The 22664-nt window shown below is 33.5% G+C and overlaps 1 protein-coding gene across 3 annotated transcripts in view; it reads left to right on the top strand.

Moving 5' to 3' along the window:
• Positions 1 to 22664, top strand: part of USP32 (ubiquitin specific peptidase 32) — a 174166-nt gene that overhangs the window by 91104 nt on the left and 60398 nt on the right. For all 3 annotated transcript variants that reach the window (XM_081272303.1, XM_081272302.1, XM_081272304.1), the window contains exons 6-12: positions 3902 to 4033; positions 5666 to 5773; positions 8611 to 8726; positions 9102 to 9164; positions 12771 to 12854; positions 14658 to 14719; positions 18806 to 18908. In XM_081272303.1, coding sequence (XP_081128429.1) covers positions 3902 to 4033; positions 5666 to 5773; positions 8611 to 8726; positions 9102 to 9164; positions 12771 to 12854; positions 14658 to 14719; positions 18806 to 18908 — 668 coding nt within the window. The remainder of the gene's footprint in view (positions 1 to 3901; positions 4034 to 5665; positions 5774 to 8610; positions 8727 to 9101; positions 9165 to 12770; positions 12855 to 14657; positions 14720 to 18805; positions 18909 to 22664) is intronic.

Genomic DNA, 22664 nt, shown 5'->3' with positions numbered 1-22664 from the left:
ATTTTTCTTTTGAAAAATTTTTATTAGCAATTAAATTAAACCGTTTTCCATGTTTTTCTGAATTGTCTGGCTTGTATTTGTTAATCTGTTTTGTTTTAAATGCCTTCTGATTGCATGTATGGATGATCTTAACTCCTTAATAGAGAGGAATAACTGATCTTCCTGTTTCTGTTCTTGCTGCCCATCAGACTAAAGTCCTTACGGCAGCTTATATAATCTGACCCTTATAAATCTCTTGACTTCATTCTCTGTTTCTGTTAATTTTCTCTTCCTCACTAACTCTTCTTCAGCCACTCTGGTCTTTCTTTTCCTTATATTTGCCAGTCATGCTCTTTTCTTTAGGACTCTATACTTATTCCTTCTACCTAAAATGTTTTTACTCCATGATTTATCCCTTTGCCACCCGCAGGTCTTAGCCCTCAAATGTAGCCCTTTCACTCAGCACCATCTTCTATAACTACTCTGTTTAAGGCCATGGTATGTTTCTCTCAAGGTCTTATTTAGGTTGATGGTATATCTCTTCATTTATTTAGAACTCCTCCCTGCTCCAGTACTGGGATGGAACTAGGGGTGTTCCATCACTGAGCTACATCTCCAACCCTTTTTACTTTTTTTTTGAATTGGGGTCTCACTAAGTTGCCTAGTGTGCCCTTGAATTTATGATTCCTCTACCCCAGCTTCCAAGTAGTGTGCATCATCATTCTTGGCTATTTATTTAGATTTTAACATTTGTAAAGTTTCCTTATGAAAATCTCACTTATATTGTTTCATTTTGGATATTTATTTATTTGGGGGGTTGCTATTTTTTATATGCTTTTTTACTTTTTTATTTATTATGTTATTGATATTATATAAGAAAAACTGATTTTGTATGTTTATTTTGTATACCAGCAGATTTTGAACACAACTATAATTTGTAAATGGATTCTCTTTTGAGTTTTTATTATATATTCTGTATACATGCAAATTACCTTGCTTCTTGTCTTCCAATATTATGCTTTATACTTTTATGTTTTATTACATTAGTGACAGTTTCCAGAATCAGGTTAAGTAATAAATGGAGGGAGGGATGTACTGCTTCATTTGATGAAGTAGAAGAAAGACCTTTACTTCCAATGTGATAACATGAAATAACTACAAAAAACAAATAATCATGCTCTTCTTTAAAGCCATTAAAGATGTGTAGATGCAAGGAAATATTAAAAATCAAAGCCAAACTGAATTCCAGGGTGGTGATCAAAGATGTACAGTGCTTTCAGTCTGAGGCCAGATGCTGGCAATAGTCTTTCCGGGGATGAGGAGAAGCCAGCCAACCTTTTTTGAGAAACCTCAGCTTTGAATCTGAAATAAAATCTCAAATGGAAAGATAATTCTGTCCACCCAGTAATTCTCTCATGTGGAAATTTTGTGGAGACTGGAGGCAGGCTGAAAACAAAAAAGAAATCTTATGATAGTAGAAAGGATCAGTGTTGCCCAAGGGTTATTGGGGAGGGAGGGATGAATAGGCAGAAGATAGAAGATTTTTAGAGAAGTGAAATTACTCTCTTTGATATAATGATGGATACATATTATAGGCTTGTCCAAACCTATTGAATGAGTAATACCAATAGTGAACTCTAAAGTCCATAAAGTATGGGACTTTGAGTGAAAAATGTGTGTAGGTTGTAACAAATATACCATTGTTGTGTGGGGTATTGGTAATCCAGGAGACTATGTAGGGGTGTGAGTATGTGCATATAACAAGTCTTTTTAAAAAGAGAAAGATCTTAGGATCTTGAAGTTTCCGGCAGGGCCTTACAATTTTGAAGTCTCAGCTCTTCAAAGTCTTTGAGTGTGATGGCTCCTTGGTTCTGAAACCTTGTTGTTTTGTGGTTTCTCACACTCTTGAAGTCTTGAAGTCTCCAATTTCAAAGTTAATACAAGGATTGCCAACATTTTCTTAAAGAGGCAGTTGGTAAATATTTCAGGTTTTGTGGATCATTGGACTCTGTTGCATTTACTCATTTCTCCATTGCAACACATTAGCAACCAAAAAAAAAAAATGTAAATAAATCGGGTGGTTGTGTTCTAATAAAACTTTATTTTCATAAATAGATGTGCAACCCTCATGCTATGATAGTAATATTGTAGCTTCAGAAACCAGCGGTTTCAGGAGTATCCTCAATAGAAACTGCACTCACTTTCAAATAATTTAAACCAGAGGTAAACTGATTTTAAAGCTATAACCAAATTCCTGCTAAGATAAATGATGTCACCTCTACAGAAGTACGAGGATATTTCTTGTTTTCTTTATGCAAAACCAGTTTCTATCTGATGTCATTTTGTTCTTTCTGAAAAAAATGTCCTTTAATATTCTTTTTGGTGTAGTTCTGTTAATGATGAATTCTTGGCATCATTTGTCCAAAAATGTCTTTGTGTTGCCTTTATTTTGAAGAATACTTTCATAGATATATATAATTTCAGGCTTTTTTTTTCTTTCAGAACTGCCCCCTTTATGTGATTCCCTTATTATTTTTTAAATTTTTCTTGATGGACCTTTATTTTATTCATTTGTTTATATGCAATGCTGAGACTTGAACCCAGTGCTTCATACATGCTAGGCAAGTGCTCTACCACTGAGCCATAACCCCAGCCCCTGATTCCTTCTCCTTTTTTCAACTTTTTTTTTTTTTTTTTTTTGGTTATACATGGACACAATATCTTTATTTTGTTTATTTATTTATGTGATCCTGAGGATTGAACCCAGTGCCCCACATGTGTGAGGCAAGCACTCGGCCACTGAGCCACACCCCCCAGCCCTGATTCCCTTATTTTTAAAGAGAAATTTATTCTCCAGTTTGTGATATGTAATATATTTTCCTCCTATCTCACTGCCCCTCCCTCCTTCTCTTTCTGCTGTGCTGGCAAGCAAGCCCAGGGCCAGTGTGTGCTAGGCAAGTACTCTCCACTGAGCTACATCCCTAGCCCCAGTATTTTCTCTTTTTCAGCAATTTGATTGGTGTACTTGGATCTGGGGGATCTTTTTTTACCAAATTGATTTCTTGTTTGATACTGGGCATTGAATGCAGGAGTACTCTATTACGGAGCTATATCCCCAGTCCTTTTTTTTTATTTTGAGACAGGGTCTTGCTTCATTGCCCAGGCTGGCCTTGAACTTGCAATACTCCTGCCTCAGCTTCTGAGTCACTGAGATTACAGACATGCTCATCATGTTTTACCAAACTTAGAAGATTTTTCACTATTATTATTTCATGTATTTTCTGTTCATACTTTCATGATTTTGTGAAACCTCCTCCACCTCCTGTCATTTACTGACTTTGTTACTTTTGCTATCATATACTATATATATATTTTTTTCCCTTTGTTCAACAAGTATTGAATATATAAGTCAGTCATTGTATTGACAGGATGAATAGACATGGGTCCTCCTGTTATGATGTTTATAGTTTTACAGGAGAAAAGATAAACATTGAAACTTTAAATCTAAATCTAAGGTATAGGTTGAAAATTAATGAAAATGAAAACAGTTTAAAAAGTGTGAGACATCCAAAAAAAAAAAGACTTAGTGTATAATATTTTACATGTTGTGTTGGATTTAAGCAGCATACTGAATGGGGAACTTATTATTATTATGATTTAATTTTCCTAAGATTTTAGTTGCTTGATTTTGTTTTGTTGTGGTACTGGAATTGAACCCAAGGTCTTGCACGTGCATGTCAAATGCTCTACCACTGAGTTATATCTGCAGTCCTCCTGTCATTTTAGATATAATAAATTTTATTGTTTTCTTTTAATCATAATTATTTTTAGTAATTGGGAAATTAAAAGGTATATAACCAGGATGAGCAAATTGCCAAGAAGAGCATTCTGATCTTTTATAATCTTGTTCAATTTGATTCAGTGGAAGAATCAGACATCATTGATCTTGAGAAACGCTATTGGTTGCTGAAGGCTCAATCACGGACTGGACGATTTGATTTAGAAACCTTTGGCCCATTGGTTTCTCCACCTATTCGTCCATCTCTAAGTGAAGGTAGGAATTATTCCATATTATACAGATGTTCATTTGTAAATAAATATTCCTGAACCCATCTCTTATTTCTAACTCTAAAATGTTATATTCTTGTAGGTTGTCAAGTTTCTTGGAGATAGTATAGTCTAGTAATTTTGAGCTTCATTTTCTGTTTTGCCTTACATAATCAGCTTAGCTGTCTACACCTGAATGTCCTCAAACATAAAGTGAGTTTGACCAAGTCAGTGGTTATGAAATTGTCTTCTAGTAAGGGATGGTGGTGGCCACTGAATAGGTGCCACCTATTCCTCTAAGGTGCTTCCACTTTTTTTCTTTCAGATAAAATTTCACTGCTGAATCCCCAAACCCCCCTCCAGGGGAAAAAGAAAAACTACTAGACTAGGGCTAGGATGCAGCTCAGTGGTAGAGTGCTTCTTTAGCATATGCAAGGCCCTAGGTTCAGTCCCCTGTACCATCAAAAAGAAGAAGGAAACTACAAAACTAGACCATCTCAGATTCAGTGTAGCTCTAAATTATTGCTATGACTTAAAAAAAAAAAAAGAATACATGTGAGTGACATCATAAAAATCATCCTTGGAATCTGAGTACTTGGGTTCTGCTTCTGGTTTGAAGTTTTTTTTTTTTTTTTTTTTTTTTGTTTTCTTTTGTTTGTTTGTTTTTGGTGTTTTTTGTTTGTTTGTTTTTGCAGTGTTGGGTATCAAACCCCAGGGCTGTGCACATGCTAGGCAAGTACTCTACCACTGAGCTATACCCCTAACCTGGTTTTGAAGATTTTAAAGTTAGTACTTTTGGTAAATCACTTAACTCCTGCTGCATTTCAGTTTTCTTATCTTCATATGGACGATATTGGATTAGTTTCTTGAAATATATGATCTGTATTTTTCAGATATCTCAGACACATTATTTTTCAGATATCTCAGATACACCAGAAGTACTCATTAGGGGAGCCAGAGCAGATAATGCCCTAGGTTTCCAGCTACTTCAGCAGTCAGTTGTATTTTTACCTTTATAGAATTATAGATTGATATATCATTTCATTTGAACACAAAATCATTCCATTTATATTTTTACAAAAAAAAAATTAAAAGCATAAGATTCAACTTTATAAGTTCCTTTTCATTTCTGAAATTTAAAACATCCATGTGTGAAAGATTGGTACAAATAAGTTGATGTGTAGAGAATTTGTTTCTTGTAGTATGGTGTAAATCCCTTTGTTTCATAAAAGAGCTTTATGGGAGTTTATTGTAGATATGATGGTGTGTCTTTAAATATTCGCTTACTGAACAGTTAAACTTTTCTAAATATAATTGTTATAATTTCTGCCCTGTGTTAGTTCTTAATTTTTATTTGCCAACTTTAAAAAATATATTGTAGACATTTTTAAGTTTTTAGAAGAATTGATAAGAGAAAGATACAGAAAGACCTAACCAAATAATAAAAGGTTATAATATGTTTTCTGCTAGGATCATAAGTTTCAGTTATAATTATACCAAGAGAAAAACATATACTTTTTTCTTTTTTTTTTTTTAATTTCAGTCCATGGGAAAGTCATTCCTCCTTTTACAAACATGCCAGTGTTAACATTAGAAAGTTTGTTGGCTGGGATTTATGGTGTCTTTTTCTGTTTTCTAGGTTTGTTTAATGCTTTTGATGAAAATCGTGACAATCACATAGATTTTAAAGAGATATCCTGTGGGTTATCAGCCTGTTGCAGGGGGCCCCTAGCTGAAAGACAAAAATGTAAGTATGATAAACAGTATGAGAAAAATTGCAAACTACGTAGAGAGAAAATCAGCTTTCTTCTGTGTAAGATTATCCATGGATTAAGGCTTGAGTTTCCATTGACTCTCAGATGTGTCTAATATTAATCTCATTCTGGAGTTTTACTGAGGTCAGTCTAAGGAAGCAATTGTCTGTTTTACTAATGAGTAGTTAGGGATGTTTGCTATTAATAATGGGTTCATTTTCCTGAAGCATTTGTAATTCACGATAAATGACAGTTTATGCATTTAAGAAATATTTTTTGTTAGTTTATATTGAGAATTGTGTGTCTTGCATAATTTGAAGAGTAATTCATTTTCTGTCACATGCATACATTAATATTTTATTTGAAAAATGAAATTTATGATCAGAATATAATTTTATTAAGTATTAAAATGGCCTTTTAAACAGCTAACATGTTGTCGTAGCATAATTTATAAGCATAAATATATTGCATTATTAAATCTTAACCATACATGAAAAAATGCAACAATTTACATTTAATTGGAATTTAAATCAAATATATTTCCTAGGATGATATTTCTCTCTTTCTAAAATAGAACTTCACAGATTTGCCTATTTGGGAAGTTTTACTTGATATTTTTATCTTTAGTAATTTACTTATGATGCACTTAGTTCATTTAATACCACAATTACTCTATTTTAGGGATTTACGAAATAGGTAATTTATAAAATTCAAATTTATTTTTTGTTCCCTGTTGATAGACCATTATTCCAAACCTGCTATGTGATACATTGTTCTCATTAAAATTTAATGCTAAATAAGGAGGCTGAAATCTACTTTTCATGTGAGGTTGATTACATCTTTAAAAGTTTTTGTAAAGGGCCTGGGATTGGGATTGTGGCTTAGCAGTAGGGTGCTCGCCTAGCATGGGCGGAACCCGGGTTCAATCCTCAGCACCACATAAAAATAAAGGCATTGTGTTGTGTCCATCTACACCTAAAAGATAAATATTTAAAAAAAGAGTTTTTGTAAAGTTTTTTTTTCTTTTTTTTTTATTGGTTGTTCACAACATTACAAAGCTCTTGACATATCATATTTCATACATTAGATTGAAGTGGGTTATGAACCCCAAATGCAGATTGCAGAATCACGTCGGTTACATATCCACAGTTTTACATAATGCCCTATTAGTAATTGTTGTATTCTGCTACCTTTCCTATCCCCTACTATCCCCCCTCCCCTCCCCTCCCATCTTCTCTCTCTACCCCATCTACTGTAATTCATTTCTCTCCTTGTTTATTTTCCCATTCCCCTCACAACCTCTTATATGTAATTTTGTATAGCAATGAGGGTCTCCCTTCATTTCCATGCAATTTCCCTTTTCTCTCCCTTTCCCTCCCATCTCATGTCTCCGTTTAATGTTAATCTTTTCTTCCTGCTCTTCCTCCCTGCTCTGTTCATAGTTGCATGCTACAGGGATACTGCCACATCGATGTTCATAGCAGCACAATTCACAATAGCTAGACTGTGGAACCAACCCAGATGCCCTTCAATAGATGAATGGATAAAAAAAATGTGGCATCTATACACAATGGAGTACTATGCAGCAATAAAAAATGACAAAATCATAGAATTTGCAGGGAAATGGATGGCACTAGAGCAGATTATGCTTAGTGAAGCTAGCCAATCCCTAAAAAACAAATACCAAATGTCTTCTTTGTAAAGTTTTAAAGTTTCTATTTTGCTGATGTTTCAATGGAAATTGACCAATTATAGTAATTCACTTGGAGTTAATTAGCAAAGGGCTGATTTTCTATTTCTTAGCACACTGCATTTGAACTTTACTTTAAAGAGTTAACTGTTCTTAACAAAAATAATATAGATTAGTTACATTGGGGGAGATAAAGTGAAAAAACAAGTTATCTTTACACCAGCTTGTTGTTACTGATTCTCAATGTAGTTGAGATATTTCAAGCATCTGTGAAACAACTGTGCAATTATCAGTTTGTTTGTTTTTCCTTTTTATGATTCTAGGGTTTGAACCCTGGGATGGATTACCATTGAGCCATATTCCCAGCACCTGCCTATGTGTTTCTTTTCTTTTTTCTTTTTTAAAGTTGCAGGTGGACACAATACCTTTATTTTATGTATTTATTTATTTACTTACTTACTTTCTTAATGTACTTACTATGTGGTGCTGAGAATCGCACCCTGTCCCTCACATGTACTAGGCAAATACTCTACCACTGAGCTACAACCCCAGCCCCTGCCTACTCTTTTTGAGGCAGGGTCTTGATAAGTTGCCCAGACTGGTGTCAAACTTGCTGTCCTTCTTCCTCAACCTCTGGGGTTGCAGGAATTACAGGCATGCACTGTCATGCCTAGTCCCAATTTTTGCAATAATCAATTTCAAGTAATAGAAATTAACTTAGGGAGGTTGGGAACATAGCCCAGTGGTAGAGTACATGCATAACATGCTCAATGCCCTGGTTTCAATCACCAGCACTGCCAACAAGAAAAGAAAGAAAATAACCTAAGGACTTTTATTACCTCCTCAAAACCTGTAAGATATTATGATATTTATTCTTTCCAGTTTATAAGTAAGTTAGGTCTAAATTTGGCTGATAGAGAGGTCTCCCCAAATGTGGGTAATAATTTTGAAATAGATTGACAAATTCTGTGCAGGAAGTTCTGCAAGTTCCAAAAAATGTAATATATAGTCTACCACTGATGAGAACTATTCCGGAATATACTCATTGAAAAATTAATTATACAATTGCAACTTCTAATAAAAGGTAAAGACTTCTTAATATGAAAATAAACTCCCTCTGTAAGAGTTTCTTGTCATTAGTTTGTTTCAAGGTATTTGATGTTGACCGTGATGGAGTTCTCTCCAGGGTTGAACTGAGAGACATGGTAGTTGCACTTTTAGAGGTCTGGAAGGACAACCGAACTGATGATATCCCTGTAAGTTCTGATTGTTTATATCTTATTGAGTAGAAGCTTCCAACAGTAAAATGGATTGAATGATTTGAGAAAGAGAAAAGAATTTGCTAATGCTTTTTTAGTTGCTTTATAATTCTGCTGAAAATATTCATAGCCTAAAGATTTAAAATTGGGAAGATAGTTTGGTTTAGAAAAATGTAATAAACTGAACTAATTTTATAAAGTAATAATGAATAACAAGAAAATTGTTTTAATTTTAAAAACAATATGAGAACCTATTTATAGTTTTTAAAAAATACTTGAAAAACATACAGTATATGCTTTACTGAATAATAAAATAAGAATTATATCCACTTACTCTATTCTAATTACTCTTTTGGGTTGCTGCTTTTAAAGGAATTACACATGGATCTCTCCGATATTGTAGAAGGCATATTGAATGCACATGACACCACAAAGGTGAGTCTAGCTATGACTAATATCTTTTTATAAATGAAAATGTGTAGCTTGTTTCTATATTCTGTTAATCCTTCTGCATCATTCGTACCATGTATGTCTCTGGACTGGTAGTTAAAATACCTCCAATTTATCTCTAAATTAGTCCATTCCATCTTTAAACAACTCTAGGATGACTAACATAAGAATTAAGTAGACACATCCTTTGACATCTGTGGTTGTATCATCTTTGTTTCTTCTATTTTAATAAGATATGGTTTGGCTAACATGATATTTGACAAAAAAAGCCAAGTATCATACAATATATACTGTACAATCCCATTCATATTAAGATCAGAAACAGGGGCTGGGGTTGTGGCTCAGCAGTAGAGTGATCACCTAGCATGTGCTAGGTCCTGGGTTTGATCCTCAGCACTTCATAAAAATAAATAAATAAAATAAAGGTAAAGTGTCCAACTACAACTAAAAAAAATATATATTAAAAAAAAAGATTAGAAACAAAACAAACAGTGATAGAAATTGGTGATTTCGGGCATATTTGAACTAACTGTAGGAACCATAAGGATATCCAAGATGATGGGAATATTTTTTATCTTAAATCTGGATGGAGCATGTATTCTTTTTTTAAAAATTTTTTTTTAGTTTTACATGGACACAATATCTTTATTTTGTTTATTTATTTTTAAAAGAGAGAATTTTTAATATTTATTTTTTAGTTTTTGGCGGACACAACATCTTTGTTTGTATGTGGTGCTGAGGATCGAACCCGGGCCGCATGCACGCCAGGCGAGCGCGCTACCGCTTGAGCCACATCCCCAGCCCTGTTTATTTATTTTTATGTGGTGCTGAGGATCGAACCTAGGGTCTCTCACATGCAAGCCACAACCTCAGCCCCAGAGCATGTATTCTTTAAAAAAAAAAAAATTTTTTCTATTATTGTGTAAGGGTCTTTCTTGAGCCCTTAAATAGTAATCAGAATACATGTATTTTATAAAGATAAATCCTTGAATTATTTTGGTAAGCTTTTTTTTTTAATAACAGGTTTACTGCTACAGCTTGTCTTACTATGATGTATATACATGCCCCTCTGAAGTTGAAAATAATGTACTTATGTGAGACACATTTGAGTTAAGTTTATGAGTCTTTAAAGTACTCACAAAATGGCATGTACCAAATAGGAGACTGTAGAATATAGGTCACAGTGATATTATTAAATAATATTTTTTTAAAAAAATAATAATCAAAAGGAATTACCATAGCCTTACTAACTGATACCCAATATAAACAAATAGTAGAAGTGAGTTTTTCAGGGCTTGAGCTTTATTTGGTGATTTAGATAGTCTTCCCCCTTCTTTTATCTCTTCTGTTAAAAATGAAGATATCCACTTATATTTGATATGTATAAAAATAGAAACCTGGAAAAGCTTTATTAGAAATGCTTGGCTAGGGTTGAGGCTCAGTGGTAGAGCACTTGTGTAGCATGTGTGAGGCACTGGATTTGATTTTCAGCACCACATAAAATAAATAAAGGTCCATTGACAACTAAAAATAAAAAATTTAAAAAATGCTTTAATAAAGGTGCAATTTATAACACCTTTTTTTCTGAGAATTTTATAAATATATAGGTATTGGAGCTGGGGTTGTAGCTAAGTGGTTGAGAGCTTGCTAACAAAATGGATATATGCCTTTTTTGCCACCTATGATTGACATATGTGATGAGGTCAAGCCTGCAGATCCCATGTTTTAAGAAAGCATTAAAATTTTAATTTTATTTTCAATGAGTATTTGAGGGGGAGATGTAATATTCTGAACCCTATCAATTATAGGGATAATGTGACTCATTCCTTTGTCTTATAAATCCATATTGCTATAGTTAAAAAGTCATTCTCGAAGGTAAGAGAAATACTTAATGAATGATTATGGAAGGAATTGAGGGTTCTGATAGCATTGTAGTAGTAGTACATAGGTACATAGGCTTCTAAGTCAGCGATCTTTTTTATTATTTATTACATTATGTACTTCAGCTTCTTGTACTGTATTTGAAAAATAAACTCTTTAAAGTCCTTTCTCTTAATTAAGAGAAAACAGAGGGCTGGGGATGTAGCTCAGTGGCAGAGCACTTGTCTAGCATATGTGAGGCGCTGGGTTCAATCCTTAACACTGCATAAAAAAATAAGCAAAGGCATGCTGTTCATCTACACCTACAAAAAAAATTTAAAAAGAAAAGAAAATGCTTCTTTAAAAAAAAGAGTAAACAGTACAATTTTTAAAAAGTGATCAAGAAAAGAAAGATTTTATGATTCACTGTTAGGCATGACCTTATGGTTTGCCTACCCCTTTTCACTGCTTCTCACTTTTTGAACAAAAGCTCTTTTAAAAATGTGTGAGTGTATTTTCTTTATTAACTGACTACCATCAGTATGTTTGAGTCATAAAAGGAGTGTTAAGCATCTGTAATCCCAGTGACTCAAGAGACTGAGGCAGAACGAATTGCAAATTCAAGGCCAGCATCAACAACTTAGCAAGACTCTGTTGATAGACAGACAGGATAAATGCTACTAGAACATCTGTTTCGATTTAGCTATCTATAATTTTTTTTAAGAGAATGCAATGTAGAATTGTGTGTGTGAAATTCACTAAATATAACATTTCCATTCCCACAAATCATAAAATTTTCCAATGGATTACATCTAGGCAAATATATAAGAATGAACTTATACTAATTTACCCTTGCCATTGTGGGAAAGTTAGGAAAATGAAGAGGAAGAAATTTTTTTTCTGGTTTGTTTTTAGCTAACATTTAGATTGTTAACATATCTAAATAGAAGTTGAGTCCTGAAAACCTATAATTATAAGGGTAATTTAAAATCTTATGTATCATGATATTATGTAATGCAAAGAAAATAGATCAATATCACTAAATAGCAAAAGCTAAACACAGTATTCAGGGTTTTAGGCAGTGGTTGGACACCTGACACATAAGCATTTGATTATATTTTGGCTTGATGAGAAAAATATATGTATTGGCTTCTAGGTTTATGTAATTTTTAGTATACTTGACATGACAAAAATGTTACTTTGCTGTACTTAAGAAAGTAATATGTTCAGTTTTATTTTGGAGAAGTGTAATTAGATACTCATTCTAGACATATATTAAGTTTTTAAAAAATCTCTAAGCCTGTTAGTGTTGCCTTATGTTTCTAAGAAGATCTTAGAATATTGTTAGGATGATAAAGCATAAGCCAAAAATCTGGGGTTTTTTTGTTTCAAAATTACTAAACATTCCATTTTGCCCACTTAGGCTTTCCTGTGGTTTTTCATAGGCCTTAAAGCACAAATATCTAAAGTTACTTTTCAAGTCTTATTGAAGAAAGATTATCCATAGTAAGCACTTTGACCATTGACTGCAAATGGAATTTGTATAAGTTTTGTTACTTGTAAATTTATACTAGCTGGCCTGCTTTTCAGATGAACACATAGCATCTACTCTAAATTACTGTTTTGCTTTTAGAAAGATGACCAGTGTAAGTTTAATAAACCATGTTTATTCAAATGCTATAAAAAATAAGGATATTCTTAACATGATATCTTTTTGGGTATCTTTTTCAGATGGGCCATCTTACTCTGGAAGACTATCAGATCTGGAGTGTGAAAAATGTTCTTGCCAATGAATTTTTGAATCTCCTCTTCCAGGTATGTTTAAGGTAAATAATAGGTACAGAAGGTAGTAGTACCCTAGTTCTGTTCTTGTAGTAGTACCCTAGTTCTGTTCTTTTCCATCATATAATAGCTAGTATTATCACATGTAGACTGCATAACCATATATTATGAAAAGAGAACTACATTATCTTATATACCACTGGAAGATGGTAAGGTAGAACATGAATGCTCACTGAAAGTTCTCAAAAATTTTGAGGTATCAAAGGCACATAAAAAGTACTAACAATAAAGGAAACGATTGGTAAGTTCTACTTTAGTAAAATGATTAACTTGGTTTTTTATCAAGAGATACCATTTAAAAAGAAAAAGAGAGATATTATTTTTTTAAATATTTTTAGTTGTCAATGGACTTCGATTTTTTTTTTTTATTTATATGTAGTGCTGAAAATTGAACCTAGTGCCTCACACGTGCTAGACAAATGCTCTACCACTGAGCCACAAACCCAGCCCGAAAGGTACTATTAAGAGAATGAAAAGATAAGCCCAGAATGTAAGAAGGTACTTGCAATACCTATATCCAATTAACAACTCAATATAGGGCATACAAACAACATATATTAGAAAAATACAGAATCCCAACATAAAAAATCTGCAAAATAATAAAAAACAAACAAATCCAAAATAGGTACTGTGCATAGGTATAAAAAGGAATATCAAAATACCTCATACTTTTATGAAAAAAGGATAACCTTTTTAGTTCCTGTGGAAATATATATTAAAACCATGATTGGAATTCTATAAGGTACCCACCAGAATGATTAAATTGTTAGTGATATGAATTATTATTGTTGAGTAACAAGTAAGTGTAGTTCTCACACAGAACTAATGGGAATATAAATTGTTATAATTACTTTGGAAATTGTTTGACAATATTGAATCTTGGAGCATATGCATACCCTGTGACCCAGCAATCACATATACCCTGGTATAACTCTACAGTTTTTCACTAAGCACCAAAAGACATAGAGTCTTTTTTAAAAAATATTTTTATGCATATTTTTAGTTGTAAATGAATACACAATATCTTTATTTATTTGGTGCTAAGGATAGAACTCAGTGCCTCATGCATGCAAGGCTAGTGCTTTACCACCGAGCTAGAGCCTCAGCCCAAGACATATAGTCTTATGTGTCATTCTTATATGCCTTGTGTTATAGCCTAAAACAGAAAATGACCTACATATATATCAATAGTAGTTGGATAAATAAGCTGTGGCATAAGCATCCAATGGTATACTTTACATCAATGAAAATATACCCTCTAAGAGCATTATATTTAAAAATGTAATATTAGGGATAGTGGTGTAGCTCAGTGGTAGAGAGTTTGCCTGTCATGAGTGAGAACCTGAGTTCAATCCCCGCATGGAGAGGGATACTATTAATAAAATATTTTGAAAAGTACTTATTTGTTCCTTTTCTATTTCCACTTTCCTTTCTCCTTCCCTTTTCTTTTGTTCCTTCCCTTCCATTTCCTCCCCTCTTAGAGACTGGAAGTTAATCTCCATTTAAAAAAAAAATTCTTGGGCTGGGATTGTGGCTCAATGGTAGACCACTCACCTAGCATGTGCAAGGCCCTGGGTTTGATTCTCAGCACCACATAAAAGTAAATAAACAAAATAAAGACATTGTGTACAACTAAAAAATAGACATTTTTAAAAAATTCTTTTTTTAAAACACCACAGTTATTGCTAGAAAGTAGATCTCATGCAGAAAATGTGAAATATTGCACAGCCTAGTCATTTGCACCAATGAAGTCTTAATTACCATTTTCCCTCATAGGTTTGTCATATAGTTCTGGGATTACGACCAGCAACTCCAGAAGAAGAAGGACAAATTATTAGGTAAATTTGTAATATCTGTGTATTTTTTTCATTATATAATTGAAGATTCAAACCTGTAAAACATAAAGTACCTTTCTAACTAAAGGAATAGATTAATTTAGAAATCAAATTCTCTTTAACATTAAAAGGTCACTGGGTCTGGGGTTGTAGCTTAGTGATAGAGTGCTTCCTAGCATATATGAGGATTCAGATTCAATCCCCAGCACTAAAAAAGAAAAAAAAAATTTACATTAAAATTGAGTTGCATACCCAACATTTTTCAGTTTAAAAAGAAATCTTATAATACGTAGTCATTTTTCTTTGATAGAAAAACAATTCATGTGGGAACATGAAGAAAATAGAGTTAATCAAAAAAAAAAAAAAAGTGCACCTGACCTCTGTGTTTTTAGATAACAAGTGTTGATGTTTTTTATACTCACATAGCTACTTACAGTTATGTCCACTGTTATATTTGTAAAATTTTTACAAAAATTGAAATATTCTGGAATACTGTTTTATTTCTTATTTTGATGATGCTTCTATAAAAGGCCTTCTTTAATATAATTTTATAAAATGTGTATATAAAATTTACATATATAAATGTTATATTAGTAAAGTCTATATGCCTTTACCTAAGGATTTTCGTGGGATAAATTACTTATGGTAAAATATGTGTGTTATATCAAAGAAAGAATGCTATACAGCTGTATTTTTTGGTTGATTTTGCAACTACTTATTCCTTTTCTTTAAAAATAATAATATACTCAAGTTTTTATAGAAATGTATTCGTCATCAAATACTTCCATTTTCATTATCCAGCCATCAGAATAAATGCATGAAATTAGTGTCATCTCATTTGGTAAAAGAGGAAACCAAGATTCAAAGATGTTGAGGGACTTAACCCAAAATTACCCCAGACATGGCAAAATCAAGTTGGGACCCCTTTCATTAAAACACTAATAATGTACTACTTTTTGTATTCTTTATTTTTCAATAAATCTAAATTTGAAATTCAGAGTTTCTTCGGGGTACAATATCATGCACCTATAATTCCAGCAACTTGGGAGGCTATGACAAGAGGATCACAAGTTCCAGGCCAGCCTCAGAAACTTAGGACTTAAGCAACTTAGACCCTGTCTCAGAAATAAAAAGGACTGGAGATGTGGCTTAGTGGTAAAGCACTCCTGGGTTCGATCCCCAATACCAATAAATAAAATCATTAGTTCCAAAATAGTTTGTTTTATTTGTGGATGTTTTGAGTTTTCTTTGGGTTTTGCCTCCATTTTTACTTAAAAGAAATTCATTTGGGGCAGTATATGGTGGTATATGTGGGAAGCTGAGGCATGAGGATCACATGCGTGTGTTTGTATATATATTTCTATAGATTATTGGTCCAGGAAGTCAACCAAACCAGAGATATAAAAATTCAGAGTTGGTAACATACATTATCAAATGTGTCTAGGTGAACAAAAGAAAATCATGAGACATGAAATGAAACAGGGAAGTATGTCCCTTATACAGTTAATAGAAACTATCTCAGAAGTGGTCCCAAATGTTGGACTTAACATACAAAAACCTCACTATTACAGTATCAACAAAAGAGTCTCACAAGGAGAGAAAAAAGAAAGGGGCATAATATTTGAAGAAATAACTACTGAAAACTTCCCAAATTGATAAAAAGACATCAACCTACACATTGAAAAATCTCACTGGACCTCATGAAAGATAAACTCAAGTTCCACACTGAGACACTTTATAATGAAATTGTCAAGAGAGAATTTTAAAAGTAGCAGGAGAGAATCTGCTTATCACATGAGAGATTCTCAACATGGTTAACATATTTTTTCTCATCAGAAAGTATGGAATCCACATTTGAGAGGAACAGTATTTTTCTTAAAGAGCTGGGGGGTGGAGTGGGGAGGGGAGCTATATGAACTCTATAGCTAACAAAATGGTTTGGATTTTTACAAAAGTTTTTAGGTTTTAACTCAAATATGAGCAACCAAAGAAAAGTATAAATTGGACATCAACATTTATACATCAAAAGATATTAATTACTAAAAAGACAACCTACAGAATGAGAGAGAGTGTTTTAAGAACATATATGAGTATAGTAAACAAAAGATATAAAGAACTCCTGTAATTCAACAAAACAACAAACAGCCCAGCTAAAAAATGGAGACATAAAAATGGATTTAAATATTTCTCTATCAGAGATGTGCAAATATTTATCAAGCATATGAAAAGATGTACAATGTAATTAGTCATTATGGAAATGCACAATGAAATCACAGTAAAATTCTATTTCTTACCCAGTAAGATGGTTATAACTTTTAAAATGAAAGTTTTGATAAGAAGGATGTAGAGTAATTGGAACCCTCATGCTGGTGGAAAGGTGAAATTGTATGACCACTGTGGAAAACACTTTGGTGGTTCCTCAACACAGAATTCTCATGTAACACAGTAATTCTGCTTCTAACTATATAAATTTGACCTGTAGGTTTATACCCAAAAGATTTGAAAAATAGGTGCTCAGACAAATACTTGTATATAATGTATATAGGATAGCATCACTATTCACAGTAGCGAAAAAGGTGAAAACACTCTCTATGACAATCAGTGGATGAATGGAGAAATAAGAAATTATGTATATGTGTATATGTGTGTGTACACACCCCCACACACACAATGGATTATTATTTAGTAATGAAATACTGTTCCATGCTACAGCATGGAAAAACCTCACAAACCTGCTAAGTAAAAAAAGGCAGACTAAGAGGTCAAAAATTGTGTTATTCCATTTATGTAAAATATCTAAAAAAGGTAAACTCATAGGTACAGAAGGCAGATTGATAGGTGTTGAGCTGGGGAAAGTAGGTCATGGGGATGAGTGTAAAATTGGAGTCTATGAAAATCTTTTAATACTTAATAAAGATTATGGTTGAACAACATTTCATTGTGTTAAATATCACTGAATCATATACTTTCAAATAATTAATTTCATGTTATATGATTTTTTTAACTCCAACATAGATACTTCTTTAAAAATCATAATTCATTCCTACTTGAAAATTTATAATAGAAAAGACTGTGTATAACAAATGTTCTCAATGGTGTAGAGAAATTAGAATATAGATAATATTGCTAACAGGAATGTTGTTGGAAATTGGTTAACTAGTTTCATATGTTCACCAGCTATTGGGTAGATAAGACAAAATATGGTATGTCATTATTTGAGAGTTGGAGTCATGCTGTGTTGCCTAAGCTGGCCTTGAACTTCTGAGCTTCAATGATCCTCCTGCCTCAGCTTCCCAGTAGCTGGGACTGTAGGTGCTAACCACCACCTGTCACTAAATGTGGTATATTTATACAATGAAATAGTACTTAATAACAAAACTACAACATAGATGAACCTCCAAAACATGATGTTAAGTAAAAGGCTAGATTTTAGAAGACCGTGGGTTGGCTGGTGTGGTGGCCCATGCCTGTAATCCCTGATATTCTAGAGACTGAGATAGGAGGGATGGCAAGTTCAAAGCCGGCCTCAACAGCTGTGCAAGACCCTGTTTCAGAATAAAAACAGAAAAGGACTGGGGGTGTGACTCAGTGGTTATGCCCCCTGGGTTTAATCCCTGGTCTCAAAAAAAAGACCAGTTGACAGGGTATAGTGGCACATGCTAGAAGTCCCCGCTACAAGTTTGAGGCCAGCCTGGGTGGCTTAGACCATCTCAAGATAAAATTTTTAAAAGGGCTGGGCATGTGGCTCAGTAATAAAGTGCCCCTAGGTTCAGTCTCCAGTGCCAGAGGAAAACAATGGTTACATACATTTGTAAATATGTTACTAAAATCACTTAGTTGTATATTTGAAACAGATAAATTTTATGTTATTGTAAATTAAACTCTTTAGATGAAGTTCAGTGGTGGCCTATGATTATTGAAATTAGCTTATCAATGGAACCAGTATTTCAGTAATAGAAATTGTGGCACTCTCTAGGGTACATTTGTTTCATGTTTTTCTTTTTAAAAATTTATTCTTATAAGTTGTGGGCATTGTTCTCAGTTTCACACAACTTCATTTGATGTATTGAATTTCTTTTGTATGTACAGAGGATGGTTAGAACGAGAAAGCAGGTATGGTCTGCAGCCAGGACACAATTGGTTTATCATCTCCATGCAGTGGTGGCAGCAGTGGAAAGAATATGTCAAATACGTGAGTTAGATTCCTGTTTATCTACCCTTTTCATAAGATTTTCAACTACATCAGACTTTCTGTGATTACTGGCCAGTAATATAATATTTCAACATAAAGGTTTGAAGGGAAAGGAAATGAGTAATTATATAGCTTCTATGTTTGCTATGGGCTGGGCTCTGCACCTAAACTTCCACACAAATTTCTTCCCTTGCAACAACCTTACAAACAACATAACATTGAACATAGGGATGCCTGTATATGTCATGCATATCACTTTTCATCTAATTCTCAAAACATCCCTATGAGGAAGATGATACTTTACCTGTGAGGAACTTGGTCCTGAGATACAAAGTAAGATGAATATCTTGTTAGGGTAGAAGATCTGGAATCTAACTTAAGGACTAATGTGAAAACCTGTATCATGTATACTATTCTTCATTAATGTATACTAATGTATACTAATCTTTTCCATTGAAAAGTTGAAGATGCTTGGGTAAGAATTGTTAATATCTTATTCATGAAATTTCATTTCAGAAATAACATTAGAAATCTAAACTCTACCAGAATCTTTTTTTTTTTTTTTTTTTTTTTTAGGCAGGGTCTTACTAAATTGCCCAGGCTGGCTTTGAACTTGCAATTCTTCTGCTTCAGCTTCCTGAGTAGCTGGGATTACAGGTATATGCAACTGTACCCAGCTTCTAGATTCTTATTCAAAATAGACTCCCCCACCCCACACACACCCTCAGAATTAGAAAACTAAAAAAAGAGTAATGCCAGGAATTGAATGTCTCCATTTGTGGAGAACCAGTTGGTAGATTGCTTATTGTTATTTACCAAGTTGTTACCAAAATTATAACAACTTGATTCATATTTTTTCCTATATTCTTTTCTGTCACTGCTCATTCTCAGACTATTGGTAATTAAAGAGACTTTTTACATTATCTACTCTATCATTCTAATTCATTCTTTTTCCATTTTGCCAAGTATTATAGTATGTTTTCTTCCCCTCTCTCTCTTTTTTTTTTTTTTTTTTTTTTGTACTTGGAGTTGAACCCAGAGGCACTTTACCACTGAGTTACATCCCTATCCCTTTTTATTTTATGTATTTGTTTGGGGGCAGTATCTCACTAACTTGCTGAGACTGTCCTCAAACTTGGCATCCTCCTGCCTCATCCTCCCAAATTACTGGGATTATAGGCAAGTGCCACAGCACACAGTTATAGTATGTTTTCAAATATAAAATATTAATTAACAAACATGACCTTGGGTATCTCTGAAGGAATAAAAGTAGGCAGGTGATTTAGGGATCTTGTAGGTGGGTAATGTTGAGTACAGATAGTAAACAAAAACATTGGAGTACAGCATCAGTCTATTTTGACATACTTTTTGGTCTTTATATTCTTAGTTTGGCCCTAAGATGACTAGTTATTAATATTTTACCACATATAGACACAAACCTAATTTTATATCAGATTTATTACTTTTTATTTTGTGTAGGAATATAATAGAGGTTTGGGTCTTATGTGCATGTCCGTCCCTTATAAGCAGAAGTACACTGCTAAGAACATGAACCTAGTTTATACCTTATTGTGCATTTAAGGAACTAGGGGAGGTATAGTAAGGGAAAGATTTTCAAGGGAGAATCTATTCCTTTACCCACTCTGATGTTCTGTATTTTGTCTTGGGTCTGTCAAATGCAGATTTTTTAATCTACTTAAAAGCCAACTGTTATGAGACACCTGAGCAGAAAGTACCACTTAATATGGAGAAGGAGGAGGCAGGGACATTAACAACTTATTAATACGTAGAGTGATATTACTGTAGAGTCCTGACCAAAGGCATGGCTCTGGGGTGCAGAGGGGTATGAATGGACCAGGCTTGGCTCCTGACCTCAAAAAACCAAATTGAAAAATTAATGGTAAAGCAGGAAAGAAATTTATTCTCAAGTATGGCCACACTTAGGAGACAGATCTAAGTACTGTCTTCATGGTGTCAATAATAGCTTTGGGATTTAATAGGTAACAGAAAAGGTAAGAGTTGAGGGTGTTTTCAGAGCCAGAAATCTTGGTCAGGCTGTAGTCTGGTTTATTACTATCCTGGGTCTGGTTGTGCAGAATCTTGTCAGGGCCAAAGAAATTGATGATGCTCAGCAGGCAATTTCAATTTCTGTCACAAGATGTTTATCTCTAAGATCTAGAATCCTGCAATTTAAGGTAGACTGAGGTAAAGAATTACTCAGAACAAAGTTTTTAAAAGTCAATAAAAAAAATTACTCAGAAAAGAACAGGCCAGAGAGAGACAAAATTAAGATAGTCAATGATTGGGTCTCCTTTGTAGTAGCAATTCTTTCTGAAGATATATATTAGGAAAATGTTCTTTACTAAATAAAAAATAATTTCCTAAAATGCATGTAACATTTTTTAGAAAATGACGTCTGGGCCTTGTTTTCCCCGTCTGTCAGATGAATGTAAAATAGTGATTGCCCTCAGAGCATGCTATGAGGATTAAATGACTTAATATTAAATGTATTAAAACAGTACATAGTAAGTACTGAATAAGTATTAGCTGTTATGAGAAAGTATAAGATAATTGTTGTGAATGTGAACACTCTGTATTGGAGTTCTGTCCCTGTACCTTTCCATCTGACCTTCAACAAATAAATTTGTCCTTTATTTCAATTTCCACATATGAAGAGTGGGGTTAATAATAAACCGTGGGGCACACTGGCACACACCTGTTATCCATCCCAGCAGCTTGGGAGGCTGAGGCAGAAGGATCATGAGTTCAAAGCCAGCCTCAGCAACCTCGAGGAACTAAGCAACCCAGTGAGACTCTGTCTCTAAATAAATATAAAATAAGGCTGTGGATGTGCCTCAGTGGCCGAGTGCCCCTGAGTCCTATCCCTGGCACCCCCAATCAATCAATCAATCAGTAGATGAATGAAATAATGATAGTAAACCTATATTAATGAAGATGTTATGTCAATTAAATAAGTTAATATATGTGAAACACTTCCCTAAGTAACTTTAGAGTCAGTAGTGATAGTAGTAAGTAGCAGTAGTTGTAGCAGCAGCTGTAGTAATTAGTTTGTGATTTAAATTTTGTTTTTCCACACATAGCAACATTGACAAATTGCCTTCTTTAAAACAAAATTAAGTTTTTAATATGTCAAAAACTTGACTTTAGGGGCTAGAGGTGAAGCTCAGTGGTGGAGTGCCTGTCTCGCAGTTGTGAGGCACTGGGTTTGATCCTCAGCACCACATAAAAATAAATAAATAAAAAGATATTGTGTCCATCTACAACTAAAAAAATATTTTAAAAAAAACAAACTTGCATTTACTCTGGGCATCATATGTCTACCTAAGTTATCAATTAGCTTTAGTTATATTTTCTCTTTAAAGAATGACATACTTGCTTATATGAGTTACAAATTTTCTGTGAGGGCAGACAATATGTTTTACATGTGTAAATGCCAAAATGAAAAAAATCACAGACCAAGGAAGCAGGAAATTAAGGCATCCTTTTTTGGTATGGTTTAACTCAGGTTGACTATGATACATTCACTTGAAAATATAATTGTATCTTTGCTCCTGAGATCTTACCAATTATAGAACCAAGATTTTTTCTTATAAGTAAACACTTAAGTGAAGAGAAATGTTGAAATTGTTATCATTATAGTATATATGAGTGTCATTTTGAGACCTATCAGAGAGTAGCTATTACTATTTATGTACAGATATTACTGTTTAGTATTACTTAACTTTAAAACTAGAA

This window comes from Spermophilus citellus (genome assembly GCF_964194105.1).
Source record: "Spermophilus citellus genome assembly, chromosome: 17".
In the NCBI taxonomy this organism is placed as follows: Eukaryota; Metazoa; Chordata; class Mammalia; order Rodentia; family Sciuridae; genus Spermophilus; species Spermophilus citellus.
Note: the sequence above shows the minus strand (reverse complement) of the source record. Positions and strands in the feature narration are given on the sequence as shown.